The 15604-nt window shown below is 35.1% G+C and overlaps 1 protein-coding gene across 6 annotated transcripts in view; it reads left to right on the top strand.

Moving 5' to 3' along the window:
* entpd8 (ectonucleoside triphosphate diphosphohydrolase 8) overlaps window positions 1–15604 on the top strand; it is a 28677-nt gene that overhangs the window by 10097 nt on the left and 2976 nt on the right. For 3 of the 6 annotated variants that reach the window (XM_073952809.1, XM_073952810.1, XM_073952808.1), the window contains 8 exons: window positions 321–459; window positions 1242–1373; window positions 7721–7838; window positions 8938–9088; window positions 9221–9380; window positions 13388–13618; window positions 13743–14009; window positions 15433–15543. In XM_073952809.1, the coding sequence (XP_073808910.1) occupies window positions 1251–1373; window positions 7721–7838; window positions 8938–9088; window positions 9221–9380; window positions 13388–13618; window positions 13743–14009; window positions 15433–15543 (1161 nt within the window). In that variant the 5' untranslated portion in view covers window positions 321–459; window positions 1242–1250. Of the gene's footprint in view, window positions 1–271; window positions 695–1241; window positions 1374–7720; window positions 7839–8937; window positions 9089–9220; window positions 9381–13387; window positions 13619–13742; window positions 14010–15432; window positions 15544–15604 lie in introns of those variants that run through there. The other 3 variants (XM_073952807.1, XM_073952811.1, NM_001002379.2) reach the window with 3 other exon arrangements.

A 15604-nucleotide genomic window follows, 5' to 3' on the forward strand; every position in this document is an offset into this window, starting at 1 on the left:
GTTAAACCAAGGACTTTAACACAATAGATACCCAGAGAGATTAGTTATTAAGTAACAGTTGTTATTGGTGGAGAAGGTTAGTGCATGGTTTCAGTTTGATTGAGATAAGGGCTGTTTTTCAGTTCCCACATATCAGAGGACATCCTGTCAAATTCTTCAAGTAAAACCTGCTGGAAATTATTCAGCCTGTGACAGTAATATAACTGGACTCGAGCCAGTCAGGCTTTGAGGTTGTAAAGCAGGGTGTGTGTGTGTATGTATGTGTGTGTAGAGGAAAAGTTGGTGAGTGTGCTGTTATGTGTGTGTGTGTGTGTAATGAGCTGAAGATATACTGGGGAAGTGGGAGTTTAACTTCAGTTTCCAGAGGCCCGGCTGGAGTAAAGGTGTGGAGGAATCAACATCCCATATACCTGGCTTCAATATACGGGATATACTTTGTTCATAAAGAAAGGAAAAAAGGTAAGACACTTTTGTTTCAAGGTGTGAAATCTGGTTTGAACAACAAACATCAAGGGTAGATGTTGGTTAAACATTGATTATGTTAAACTTGTAAACTTAGATTTATAAACAAAGCAATGACGAATGAACGTGTCTGAACGTGGATTTGAGTGCTATTTCACTTTGTTTTGTTTTGGACATGAGTATATAATATTATATGGAAGATACGAGCATTTTTTGATGGATTTCCTTTTGGGTAATTTTACCAACTCTAAGCTTAGACACAGTCCCGTTATAGGATTACTGAAATTGTGTCAATAATAGCTAAATGTATTGCCTTTAATTGGAAATATTAATCACTAAATACTAAAATAAATCTTACTGCCTACATTTTGAGTTGAATCAAATAAACCCTTTTCATTATCATTTTAAGCCTTGTTTTGTTAAACCCCAAAACAAACAGTTGAATCCTGATTAACTAATTAAAACTAAGTAAATAACAAACAAGAATTGCATTTGTCAGAGGTTTACATCTGTATACCTTTAGAAAAGAAGACATTGCCTACCTATTAGGTTGAATAATTTGATAAAATCTGGGAACCCTTTCTGAATTACATAAAAACTGACAGATTATCAGTCTTTAAACTTTAAATTAACGTAATGTACTGTTTTTGTGTGTTTTGCTTACGTTTGTTACAGATAGGGATAAATAATAAAATAATCACTTTGGCATGTCATGAAATTAACTGTGGATCAATCTTTAAGTACATGTAGTGCAGATTTGCTGTTTTGTTTTTGGACAGACTGCAGAAATGGTTCATATGAAGGCTATTTTGCTGGGTGCTGCAATGGCAGCCGTGGCTGTGACAACCATCATCGCTTTGATTCTGGCTCTTGCAAACCGGCAGACTTTGGATCAGCCATACTCAACACAGGTGCGAAGACGTTTAAGTTTAACTGTCACTTACAGTGTGGTTTTGTGAAGATTTTTTAACAGCAGTTGTGTGTCAAGAAAATTAGCATTGTTGTTAAAGTAGGCATTTACAAGGTAATTGTGTGCAAAGTAAATTTTTGTTACTAGCACTGCTTGCTGTTTATTAAATGTAGATCATCCTAAACTGATGTCAACATTAGTCAATGTTTTTATTATAATATGTGCATGGCAGCTAATGACAATATAAGCATAATTAAATAATAACCAAAAACAAAACAGCCATGGTGTTGCATGATTTATATGCATAAGTGTCGCATAATATACGTTGATAATATTCATTTATTCATTCATTTTCTTTTTGGCTTAGTCCCTTTACGTTGATAATATATTAAAATTATTTGATATTTTCTTTTATTATAAATGCATTTGAATCATTTAAAATATATTTCAGATAAAGTGATGATTATTAGAGCATTTTTCACAGTTTTTCCTATTATATTTTTTATTCTGGAGAAAGTGTTATTTCTTTTAGTTTGGCTGGAAAGAGAGCATTTTTATTTTAGTCAATATTATTACCCCTTAAAATATATATTTTAAATATATTTTAATGGCTACAGAACAAACCACTTATCCAATGACTTGCCTATTTAACCAAGCATGCCAAGAAAACCAAGTAAACCTAGTTATGCCTTTAAACTGTACTTTAAGTTGAAAACTAGTATCTTTCAAAACCAAGCCCGGCTCCACGAGGTAGGGGGGGTGATTGGGGGGTCTGGGTTGCCCACCCAATCAGAAGCTTGGCCCACCCTGGCCCTACATCAGATAACAACAATTTTTTTTTCCTGATGCGTTTCATAACTGAGAAAGCAGAATAAGAGGTGGCCGTGCAGCTTCAGAAAACATGCTTTGGCAAGCCAAACTCCTTTACTATCTTGATTAAAGTATTATGTTTGAATAATTATAAACAATTTTGGCTGCAAAAGATGAAAGAGAAACTATTCAGGACAGAGTGCAGGTTTCTGTGCGCATCACGCGTCTGAGCGCGCATTACCAAATCGCACTTTCCTTTAATATCATTTTATGCAGTCGTAATTCATACAATAGGAAGTCTTAAAGAACACAAACAGTTCAAAACTGAGTGGGATATTCGGGAGATGTATTGGACCCGCTTAAATATTATAGCATTTTTCTCACGGAAAGAGCAAATATTAAGTTCACTTCTGTTATATCTGTTAATGACGCACAGAAACGGACAAATCACTGGCAGTTTTAGTTGTAAAGTTCATGCAAAGTGTAACATACAAAATTCACACACGAGTGCAAAGCACTTTACTGCAGTGTGTGTCTAAAACATCAATATTTCTCGAAACATATCCACGCATAATGTTGCTTTCGCTTTGCTCTCTCCAAACGCGCGCTCTTCTCTTGACGCGCGCTGCTGCGTCCCTCATCTGTATAAACAATTTGGAGAGGTTAGTGACTATCTTCATTTCAATATCACTGACTCGATTAATTAAATACGAAAGCCCTGTAAAGTGCTGTCGATTGAGGTGTTGTCCTTTTTCCCTTTAAATCTCTCTAATTATCATAGTCGCTCTGTTATTGGGCTATTTAACTCAAATTCTTAATTCAAGGGGGCAAAGTAGGTAGTGCTGTCGCCTCACACCAAGAAGGTCGCTGGTTCGATCGGCTCAGTTGACATTTCTATGAGGAGTTTGCATGTTCTCCCTGGGTTTCCTCCGGGTGCTCCGGTTTCCCCCACAGTCCAAAGACATGCTGTACAGGTGAATTGGGTAGGCTGAATTGTCCATAGTGTATGTGTGGATGTCCCCCAGAGATGGGTTGCGGCTGGAAGGGCATCTGCTGCGTAAAAACGTGGTGGATGAGTTGGCGGTTCATTGTGCTGTGGCGACCCCGGATTAATAAAGGGACTAAGTCGACAAGAAAATGAATGAAACTCAGAAAAAAAAATGTTTTTTGATAGGCTATAAATGGTGATGTATTATCTACCACTAACAAGTATAGGCTAAAATGCAAAGTTATTCAAAAATTTGTTTATTTTAGTTATAAAAAAATACAAATGTCCATATTGGTTCTTGTGCAATAAATAATAATTAATAATAACATTAAGATTTTTTAAAATCACAAAATATAGAAAATGGTATGGAATGTTGATATTTTTTGAAGGTATCATCTCAAAGTTGTAAATTCCAGCATAGTGACAACAAGAACACAGCTATTGTAAAGATTATTATATGTATTAAAAGCAAGATGGGTGATTCTGTTGCATGTATATTTTACATTTTAAAAAAGTTAAGGAATATAACTCTTTTAAAGCAATTATTTCCAGTATCTTGTAGAGCAAATTTATCTTTTATAATTCAGCTTTTGCTGAACATAAATTATTAAATGTTTTAACTTTAGGGAGTAAAAGTTTTTTTTATTGTTTGTCAACTCTGTCATGGATAATTTTAGTAATGTTTAGAAATGATAATAAATCATAGCCAGAAAAATCTTAATGGTGGTAGGTACTAAATTGGAACTGAATCGACAGTAACAATTTAGTTTTACAAGTTTGTAGCCAAACATTCTACTTGCTATAACTGCAAAAATCACATGATACTAATGAAATCGGGATTAAAATATTTTTAAATTGTCCAATATGTGATTAATGAAATAATCAGTTTTCCTTTTGTAATTGTGGTAATAGTATTCACAATTTACAGTTTAAACATTTAAAATTAAAATATTGGTGATTTTCTTTTTTTGTTTAAAGAAAAGCAAAATAAAATATTTTTGCACAATGATGGAAAAATACACTGACTCATTCAAACATTAAAAAATTATGATTTTTGGTAATATGATCTTTGAAAATGATGAACACATTTTATAAATAATCAAAAATGTCACAATGTAAGATGTAACAATTTTTTAAAAGCTAAAAAAAGGATGGCCTTGGTCACTAAATGTACCTGCAATAGAATCACCCATATAGTTCATGGAGAGCAACATGTTTTCTGGAGTTTTCTTGCAAAACTTGGCAAACATTACTTAAGCAAGCAAAGACTGAGATAAATATAATCTGGAGTACAAATAATAGTTTTTAAATAAAAAGTTAGCTTGCTCTTATTAAAATGACAGTGCACATTTAAAAAGATAAATACATTTCTTTTAAAATGCTTTAAATTATTTTATTACCTTTAAAATAATTGTTGTCTTTATATATATATATATATATATATATATATATATATATATATATATATATATATATATATATATATTTTTTTTTTTATTATTTTATTTTTATTTTATTTATTTTTTTTTTTTTGGCCCATCCAAAATGTCACTTGGCCCACCCTAAAGTTCCAAGCTGGAGCTGGGCCTGTTTAAAACAACAAGTAAATACAGTTATATGTACTGTCATCATGACATAAACAAAATTTATTATGAGTTACATAGAAATTAGTTATTAGAAACTGGTTATTAAAACTGTTATGCTTAAATATGTTTTTAAAAAATCTTCTCTATTAAACGGCAGTCAGGATTCTGCGTCTTCCTGTGTGTCCCATGTGTTTTTCACACCTTGTGTTCTGTGTTTGTTTCTCCACAGTGTTGATTATGATCACTTGGTTCAAGTGTATCTTGTCTTTTACTTCTTTGTTACCCTCCTGCCTATATTAGTGTTTTTCATCTCTCACCTGTGTTTGATCCTCGGCGCCCGTCTCCGCTTGATTAGGTTTTAGCCGGATTCTTGTATCCGTCTGGTCTGATTAGTCTATTCCTAGGCACAATGTCCGACTGTGTCTAGTTGGATGTGTATGTACTCTGTGCTTATCTATTAAATATGACAATAGTTTCATTTTCATCTGCTCCTCGTTTCGTTTTCCAATAGATCCGTTACAGAAGACCGGACCTTGACAGTTTGTAACATTTGTTTACCACACTTCATTTCCATGTGTTTTCCCAGAGTTTTTGTTTATGTTATTATTTGACCCCTTCCTTTGTCCTGTTTTGCCCTACTCCTGTTGAATGAGACATTGTGTTTAACGGATCATAAAAGACCAGCCTGATCTCACGAGAAAACGTAAGTATTAAGTATTTTACGTTTTGGCAGTTTAGTGGCTAATTCAGTCGTAAGAAAATGTACCATTTTAAAAAGGAGGCGTGGCACCTAACCCCACCCCTAAACCCAACCGTCATTGGGGGATACGCAAATCGTACTAAAATATACAAATTAGATCGTACGAATTTGTACGAATTAGCCACTAAATGAAAAAGTTACGAATTGCCGTGAGATTGTGTTGAAAAGACAGGTCCTGTCATTCAGTAACTCCACCAGCTACCCAGACGACACACTCTGTGCATTTTAAACATTATTATCCTGAACACTGTGTGCACCATTCTGTCTTTGTGGAGTGGATATTTAGCAAGGTCCCAGATGGTGAACAGGGATCTATGCCTCACCAGTGCCTCTCCAGACCCAGCACTCAGCCCATCATTTCCCTGCTGCACTGTGTGGAAATCTTAAGCCAGTAGCTGAAGCCTCAAAGGAAAGCTCTTGCCCACTGCAACACAGCGAAGGGCGAGTTGACTGGAACAACTGGGGCAGGTTAACATGCAGGTGGTCTGTGAAACCCAGAATCGACTTTCTGCAGCCATTGTTTGTCAGGCCCAAATCTAGATCCTGTAGCCCCAAAGGATTATGCCGATTCCCCACCAGTCTTCATCCTTTCTAGTTTCCCACTGGTCTCCTATCCTGTTGAATGTCCTCTGGGTACCAGTTCAGTTGACCATGCCCCAGTTCTACCAGTCAGCCTCCACCACTTACCTTTCCAGCATACGTCCCCTTAAAATTGTCAGCTCTGTCTCTTCCATGGCTTCTCCCAGTTATATTAATGGCTGTGATCTGGTTACCTCCAGCTCCATCTCCTCCAAATTCCTCCAGTCATCTCCCTGGCTTCTCTTTCCATCTGGTCCACCCTGTGCAGTCTGTAGCACAATGACAAACTTGATCAGGTCCTATACGTAGTGGACATTGTGTACGCTCACTATGGTAATGCTCATGCTACTTTGACAGTAGAGTTTAGAGCATGTAGTGTAGTGTAGAGCATGGGGTGTTCCTGTTCCTGGAGATATATGTTCTTGCATTGTTCAGCTGCAATTTTGATAACAAGTGCTCCATTAGATCTGACGTTGTTGGTTTAGTTGTGTTTGATCAGTGTTGGCATTAAATTCTGTAGGAAAGCAGATCTTCAGGAACCCCTGGTGTAGACGTTAATAACTGTGAGGGTTGCGTTTAGGGCTGGGGTAGTTGTAGACGTCAATAGTACACAATGTGTTGAGTAATTTAATAATTGATATGAATAATTATTGTTTCTAGAAACAACCGATCGAGCGCATATCCATAATGTATAAAACCTGATCAAGTACGTCATCAAGCTGCAGGTTACAGCGAGGACACACTCTGTCAGTTCCCTCCTGGTTTCGCCCTCTGTGATTTCCACCATGGCTTTCCTCCAGAACCCCCCCAACTCTCAGAGGGGGTGCATTATCAGGACTGTTTCCTTTTGTGTCCCATGTCTTTTTATGTTTTTCACCCTTGTAGTTTGTGACCCAGTTTCTCCCCAGTGTTGATTTGGTTCAGGTGTGACTTCTCTTGTACTCCTTTGTTCCTCGTCCTGTCTCACACGTGTTTGATCCTGTGTGCCTCCGTCAGTTTGATTAGTCTGTGTATTTAAGTACCTGTTCTCCCCATGTTGCCTGTTGTTCTGATTATCCTTCCCTACATGTCTGTTCCTATAGTCGGCTGTGTATCTGAACACAAATGTGCGATAACATTATCATAAAGTCCAATAAAAAGATAGAGAAAGCCTTATGAAAATGAATTATATTGTAATTAAATTGTTATTCATGATCATTTAATGTCATAGAATAGTAGATGAGCTAAAACAAAACCAGCTAGCTGACAAGGAAACATATTTGCTGTGATCAATCTGGCAAAAAACGAATTGAAAAATGCGAAGAATTCAAAAACTAATAAAATGTCAAACACAAAAATGCTAAAACTTTAAATAGAAAATAAATTAAATAAAAACATAAATTAATAGAAACTACAACAGTACCTTAACTGTACTAAAATAACACTTACTTGTACTAGCTTAACAACAACTGCTATGCTTAAAGTTGTTTGAAAACTTGATGAATTTGCCAAGGTGGTATAGTGAGAATGTGAGAGTTAGTGTCAAATGTTCTCTCTCACAATGTGTGTGTGCTATTTCTCTAAAGAAAGTAATCATACTCAATAAACATTCCACATTTATGAAGCTCTTTGTCTGACTTCCTCAGTTCGGGATTGTTTTTGATGCCGGCTCCAGCCACACTGCCCTTTTCCTGTACCAGTGGCAGGGAAACAAAGAAAACAACACTGGAATCGTGTCGCAGAAACAGAGCTGCGATGTGGATGGTGAGTCAACTTCAACATTATCAGAACAACTATACCAAAAAATGTACATTTAATTTACTATAAAATTGTATATTAATAAATAAAGTAGCAAGAATAAATGTAGTTTTTATTATTAATATTTTACTTATTGTTTTTTTACAATTATTTTATTTTTTTAATTGTTAGTCAGACTCTAAGAGTTCAATCAACTACATTGAAAAGTTTGAAGAAAAAACTTTAACGTTGACTTGAGAAGTAGTTTTACATTGGAAATAATCCTTAGTGTGAAGCGGGTTTAGGCTTGACATTGGAAGCAAAGGTTTTATAAAATATATGTAGTTCATTTGGCGTTCTGTGTGGATGGAATGGCACTAATATGATTTTGAGGAGCTTTGTGTAGTTACTTAAGCTTTAGTACATGCTTGTGAAAGTAAAAGTATTCTGTGTTGTTTTTTTTGTGTGTTGCTGGTGGTTATTAGCAGGGCAAGACAGAATCTGCAGACATTTTTGCTATGTGTTTAGCAACCACCAAAAATGCTATAGCAAGAGTGCTGCTATGAGGTTGCTAGGGTGTTTTGAGAGGTTGATGTGACGTCGCTATGCATTTTCATAATGAAAACAAATGAAGCCCAGGACAAAGGTTTTAAGGATGGGCCTCCCTCCCATGTGCCGATAGTGAGTAGTTTATACAAAATCGACTCTTTTATGTAACAAATGAGGAGGACATAGAAGACCTCAGTGAACATGTTTATTCAGCTTAGAGGTACATGGCAGTTCCCTGGTTTCAGTCAAGTCAGAATGAACTCATTCTTAAACTAAAAACTTTTATATAGTTTTAGTTTACTGCAATTTAAAGTTGCTGTTGACACATCTGTTCTCTTTTTGTTAATGCATTAAGTGAGATGGTTCTCTGTACCCCACACCTATCCCCATTATACCATTTTCTTAAGATGTGATCATCTCAAATAAAACAGAGAGAACAAATTGTTGACTTGTCTTTTCTATCATAATCCACTTTTGGGAAATGAGCATCAGCACACCATTTAGAATGAAATTTGGGTCGAGGCAGATTAATTTTTTACACAAGGTTAAAATAACTGTATGTTTTTATCTTCAATAGGTGATGGCATATCAAGCTATGTCCAGAACCCTGCAGGAGCGGGAGAAAGTCTGAAGAAATGCTTGGACATTGCTAAGGCAGCAATACCAACAGAACAGCAGAAGTCCACACCTGTGTACCTCGGTGCCACTGCTGGCATGCGGCTTCTAAAGTGAATATACCCTTGAATATCTTGCTGATTATTATGGAGGAATATTTGGCTGTACTCTTAGAAATTATCAGTGTAATGGATTACTTTGATGTTAATTTAAATGAATGATAACCTGTATCATTGGTTTGACAGCTTACAGAACCAAACTCAATCAGACAGCATCCTTGCAGAGGTCGCCAAAACAATTCAAACTTACCCATTTGATTTCCGAGGAGCCAGAATACTCACAGGGATGGAGGAGGGAGCTTATGGCTGGATCACCACCAACTACCTCTTGGAGAGCTTTATTAAGGTAAGGTGCACTTTACAATGCTGATAATAATAGGATGATATAATAATATGCTAATATATGGCTATTTTGCTAGATACTGTATATACAGTACACGTCTATCATCAGAGGGATTGCTTGTTGTTATATATATATATAAGGGGTTTTATACTTTTAAGTTTGACAGGACAGTAATGAGTGTAGACAGGAAAGCATGGGGCAGATATAGGGGAAGAGACAGCGAGTTCAAAATTGAACTTGGTATGCAGCAAGCACCTTGATATTACTGGCACACATTAATATTATTTAGAGAGGGGTCTGGATGTAGACTGGGTGCAGTTGCAAGGTTAGATGCATGCAATGCTTTTCATGTGCACACCTAACCCCGCCCACAGAAATGGGCAAAAATACCTAGAAATGTATTAAAAAAATACAAAATATATAAATTTTAAATGTATCAAAATAAACTACTAAATACAGCAACCATAAATGTATCAAAATAAAATACTGTATTTTATGACTTCAAAATACTTCCATCAATAGACCTATTGGATCAATTCCTACACCATGAAGCTGACTTAGTAAAATACTCAATGATTGATCGAAACAACTTTTCTCTGCCACTTTGTTCCCCTGTAGGGTAAGTTGTGGCCTAATGGTTAATGAGTTGGACTTGTAATCCAAGGTAACTTGTGTTTCTTTTTGAGTTACAAATTACAATCCATCCAGTTCTTCTTTAACTGGAAGATTACTCTCCTAAAAACACCAGTAGACCATATTTAAGTGTTTTTATATTTTTAAAGTTCCTCTGCATTTCCAACTGCAGCACCAAGACTGAGATTGATGAAGCTCCTCGTCCTGTTCTTCAGGACTGATGTTTTATTCCATTTAATTTCTTAAACAAAGATTCTAAATTGTACACTATACAGCCATTATATTCATGCTATTAGCATTGAATAGTTGTTGACCTGATCCTGAATATACCTTCACCATTTGTCTGTTACTTTCTTTAAACAGAATTTTCATCCATACTCCTATCATTGATCAACTTAAAAATAAATCAGTTCTCTGTTCTGATCTCAAGCTTGGGCAAATAACTGAGAAAGCACTAATCAGAGGGCTCGTTTCTGAAGACGTCATCATGTACTGTAGACTTATTGCAAAGACTTTTAAAACTACAAAAATACAAGACACTGAAGTATTTTGATACAAAGTATTAAGTGATTTTCATCAACCCTATCAAATACAAATTACTATTTTGTATTTAAAATATGTATTTGAAATGCATGTATCATAAATACTACCCGCTCCTAACCCTACCCCGCCCTCACAGTGATGTCACTAGCTCCATTGAGTGCATTGTGTCTCACATTGCATATCTGAAATACGCAGTCTCAGCTTGCAAATCCAAGTCTGCATCCAGACACTATTGATTATTGTACTTTTTAAAATAATGGCTTTTTGTCTACACTTTATGTGGTAATTCAGTCCATTAAAGATGTGGAATAAAACTACTAATGCAACAAAATTCATTATGTTCTCATCCCAGATAACTTTACTTATTTGTTACTCTGTGAAAGCCAGTGACGACATATACAATAGATTCTGTAATACTGTTATAGTCTTGCTTTTCATGTTGTTTTGCCAACACTGAGTCAGATAAGCCACTCAATCAAAAATAGAAATGATTCTAAATCCCTCATAATTGCTGCTTTTGTTAGAACACCCTGTTTTTTAATACACTTAAAGGTGCAGCGAGTGATCTCTAAGAAACACTGTTTATAAATGATTGTGCTAATAATTGCTAGCAGTCTGTTCTGTGTGCACGGAAGAAGATAATGTTTGAATATTTTTTACCAGCTTTGTAAATTATGAAAATTTAAGCCATCAGACTGAGCACCACAACATCTTTCTAGCCAATCACCAAGATATGTGCGTTTAGTGTCATTAGCTGGATTTCCATCCTAACGTGAAGCAAGTCTTTACAAAGTTAGCAAAAAAAGCCCAAATGTGAATTAGATGTGCTTCCATCAAGTTCTTAAAGAGGCCAACTGTAGTATTGGTAGCCTAGTAACTAACAGTAAACATGGCAAGCATAATGGAGTCAGTATCCCCTTTCACACATACAGACCTTTGAAAACATACAGAATTGCGGGTAATTTTCCAGAAAGGGATCATATGTGAACAGGCCCTTTTTGAAAATACCGTTAAATTAGTTTTGGCAATTTTCCGGAAAGAGAAGTTGTAACATTAAAGGTAATTTGCCGAAATGCTGCTCTGTGTGAATGCAGAAGAAAAAATACCGGAAAGAGTGTGTTCATGTTTAGAAAGCACTGACATAAGACATCTACTCCAGCCAATCAGAACATTCAGACACATTCAAATCCACGCTCTTAATAAAAATAAAAACCTTCAAATACTTTTCCAGACACATTTAGCTGCTAGATGTTAGTCAGATAACCTTTCTATATTCCTTCTTAATGCCAACTATGGAAAAAAATATTGTTAAACGCTTATAATAAACAACGGAGCACACATGAAGGAGTGCTCCGGTGAGGGGCAGCATAATACGCACATATATTACGTACATCTCAACATGTGTAAGTGTTCCTCCATGTTTTTATCGACGTTGTTACTTATCCATTCACAGAATTTGTAATGTAGTGAAGTGTGTAAACATTTAGCTGCAGTTACAGGGGCGCCCCCAAGGGGCCACCCCAATATGATAGTTGCTGATATTAATAAATAAATGAATAAATAAAATGCAGCCACTGAATTATTGTGGATTGATCAGCGCCACTGACACAGCTGATTCACTGAGATTGCACACTTTTTATTAAGAAATTATTATTTTTGAAATAATTTGTGTTTCATCTGATTGAAAACCACAAATCCAAAATAAATAACTAGATGCATTTTGAAATCTGCTTTTCAAAATTTTGTTGGGTTTTGTTTGGTTTATTAATTCATTCATTAATCATATTCATTATTCATAATTCATTAATGTTGGACATGGCATATATTGTATGTTGTACAAGAAATAACTTACCTGAAAGAGGTTTTAGACTAAATATTGATTTTTATTTGGTTTGCACTTGTATTTGCGGAATAAATTACAATATTTCAAGAGTAATTATTGGAATTCATTAAAACTTCATTATTTATTTTACCAAAAACAAAAATATAACATTACTCCTTATTCACAATATATACACAATTCATAATATTTTGTGTGCCACCCCAAGATTTGTTGTGGCCTTACTTGGCCACCCCTAAGAAAATTTTCTGGGGACGCCACTGGCAGTTAGCACTTTTGCCTTTGGATGTATTTGGGAAAAAGCAGCTGCATGAATGCTAAACCTTTTGAAAAAGTGAAACTATCAGCCAAAGCCTGACCTTTTCCATATTTACAAATACAAACACAGCCGTTTAGAGATCATTTCTGGTTAATGATGTCAGAATTTACCTATATTTTGAAATGGATGTGTGAACAGTCTTTTCCAGAAGAATTCCTGAACGTCCTTGCTTGTGTGAACAGCGCTATTTTTGATTTTATCAGAGTCACTGAGTGAAATGGGCTAGTGGGTGTAATGTTTGCTGCATCTGTTTATCCAGCAAATGTGTTTCCATATTTCCAATAATATTATTCGCAGTCACAATCCACCACCACTTTTGTTTTTTAAATATGTAGTTTTTCTTTTAGGAATTTAGTTTTTGAAAATGTGTGCTAGTGACTAACCTTGACCTCTTTTTTTCACATACTTCTGTGTCGTATCCACTTTTTCGTTCATTTGCGTTGATATTTTACCTGTTGATATCAATAAGACACATCCACTTCCACACCTTATAAGCTGATTAATATTCACTTGCGTGAGCTAAATGATACGTCAGCGGTTAGTTGCACAGTGTGTTCATGAACTTGGGGTGGATCAATAAAGGGAGGGAGTGTGTTTGTTTGGGTGTCAGTTTCAAAAATCAACAGTGATTTCTCACAAAATGTTCACCACACCTTTAATGGCTTTTTCCTGTAGCACACATTTGAGGGCTCCTGGATCCACCCTAAAGCCGGAAAGATCATTGGAGCTCTCGATCTCGGTGGTGCATCAACACAGATCTCCTTTACCCCAAAAGACCCAGTCAGAGACCCAAATTCAGCATTTAATCTCCAACTTTATGGGTATAAATATGAGTTGTACACTTACAGCTACTTGTGTTACGGCAAAGACCAGGCTTTGAAGAAACTCCAAGCCTACCTTCACAAGGTTGGTTTTTAAAGAGTTAGATTAATTAATGATTGTCTGTTTACCTGTTTAAAAAGAAAGTGTCTATAAACAAAAGATGAATGTCACAGTTGAATATCTGATATGGTGTCTTTGCTGTGTCTAGAATGCGGGATCATCATCATCTATCAGTCACCCCTGCTACCACAAAGGATATAATCTCAATCTTACTCTGGCTGAACTTTACAACTCCCCTTGTGTGGTCCCACCAAGCAGTTTCAACCCCAAGGATACAATCCTTTTTAAGGGAACAGGAAATTCATCCCTTTGCCTATCTCTAATAGAAAACATTGTTAATCTCACTGGTTGTGCATTATCCCCTGACTGTGGCTTCAATGGCATCTATCAGCCTCCAGTCAACGGCGAATTCTTTGTGAGTCTTACATTTATATTTATGTTTGGAGTTTTAACGTAAGGAGGGAAATGAAAACCTAATTATTGTCAGACTGTCATTTATATAACAGATAATATCTTACATTTTTGAATATAATATAGTTTATATTGACATTTTGAAACTAAACTAATATTGTAATAATCCAATTGGAGTAAAATTTAATTTATGGTTGAAAGATGAGGTATGCTTTTTGGTGGCCGCATCAAATCTAATGTGCAAAAGTGATTTTATACACGCACAAAGCATTTTAAAGGGACAGTACATTCTAAAATTAAATTTCTGTGATCATTTACTAACCCTTTACTACTTCTTCCAAAAAAAAAGTTAGTTTTATGTTGTATTGAACACAGGATTTTTGAAGAATGCTGGAAACCAGTCACGAATGACATCTAAACTACAAACTACAAGTATTATGGAAGTCAATAGTTACCAGTTTCCTACATTTGTCAAAATATCTTCTTTTGTATTTATCAGCATCAAAACTCTGGTTTGGAACAAGAAGAAAATGATTGCAATATTAAATTATAAATTTAACTATACGTACAGTATAAGAACAACTATAGTGTACATGCATTAATGTAAACATAAAAACAATCTGGCCTGCACATTTTAAATTATATAAAGAATAATTGATAATACTACTAATAATTATATTTGTTGTATTTTAAAAGATCTCACGGACATATCACACTGTTAACGATTTTTGTAAAGTATACAGTATTTAACTGTAATATGAACTGGATTTTACTGTAGGACAGTTATGCAGTATGTTACTATGTTTTAAAGCTAATTTGTTAAAATTACTGTACATTGTACAGTAAAGATATACATACAAATCTGTAGACACATATCCAGCTTGATAAATGGTGCTGTAAATGTAAATACAGTATTTTTTCAGTAGTTTGAGTTACTAAGATACAGTATTTATAATTGATTTACTGTAAGTTACTGTAAAGAGGAAATTGTTGACAGTGCAGTATATGTTGAAGGATGGTGACAAATTATGAACATTTAAAAAGACAATTAATTCATATTTTGCAAATGTCATCAAATGATCCTTTTTCTAAAAAACGCCTGAAAATATTTTTTACTATGTAACAATTGTTATCATTTCTATAAATAGTAGAAATATGTGGTTGTCCTTATTATTTGGTTTAAAAATCAGTTTTATTTAGCAGAACACATTTTAATTTGAGGATAATTCATAATCTGTTTATCTTTAGAACAATATATTTATCTCTTTGGGTAATCAAAAACATGCAGCCCAACCCGAGCAGTCTGATATTAGCAGAATCTTGTTTAAAAGTTTCCACAAATTATCCTCTGTTATTATTTTTTACTTTAATTTGTGTTTCGCATGCTTTAAAATAAGTTTGATCACTATGTGTAATCTCCTTCTCAGGCTTTTTCTGCATACTTCTACACATTTGACTTCCTCGGTCTTACTCCAAAAGCTCCACTAACAAAAGTTCTTTCCACTATTGACACTCTCTGCAGCAAAAACTGGACAGCTGTGAGTACACACAGACGATTACAATACATGATCATCCTGTATATTAGTAAACAGCCTGTTG

The sequence above is a fragment of the Danio rerio genome, chromosome 6 (genome assembly GCF_049306965.1).
Source record: "Danio rerio strain Tuebingen ecotype United States chromosome 6, GRCz12tu, whole genome shotgun sequence".
Taxonomy (NCBI): Eukaryota; Metazoa; Chordata; class Actinopteri; order Cypriniformes; family Danionidae; genus Danio; species Danio rerio.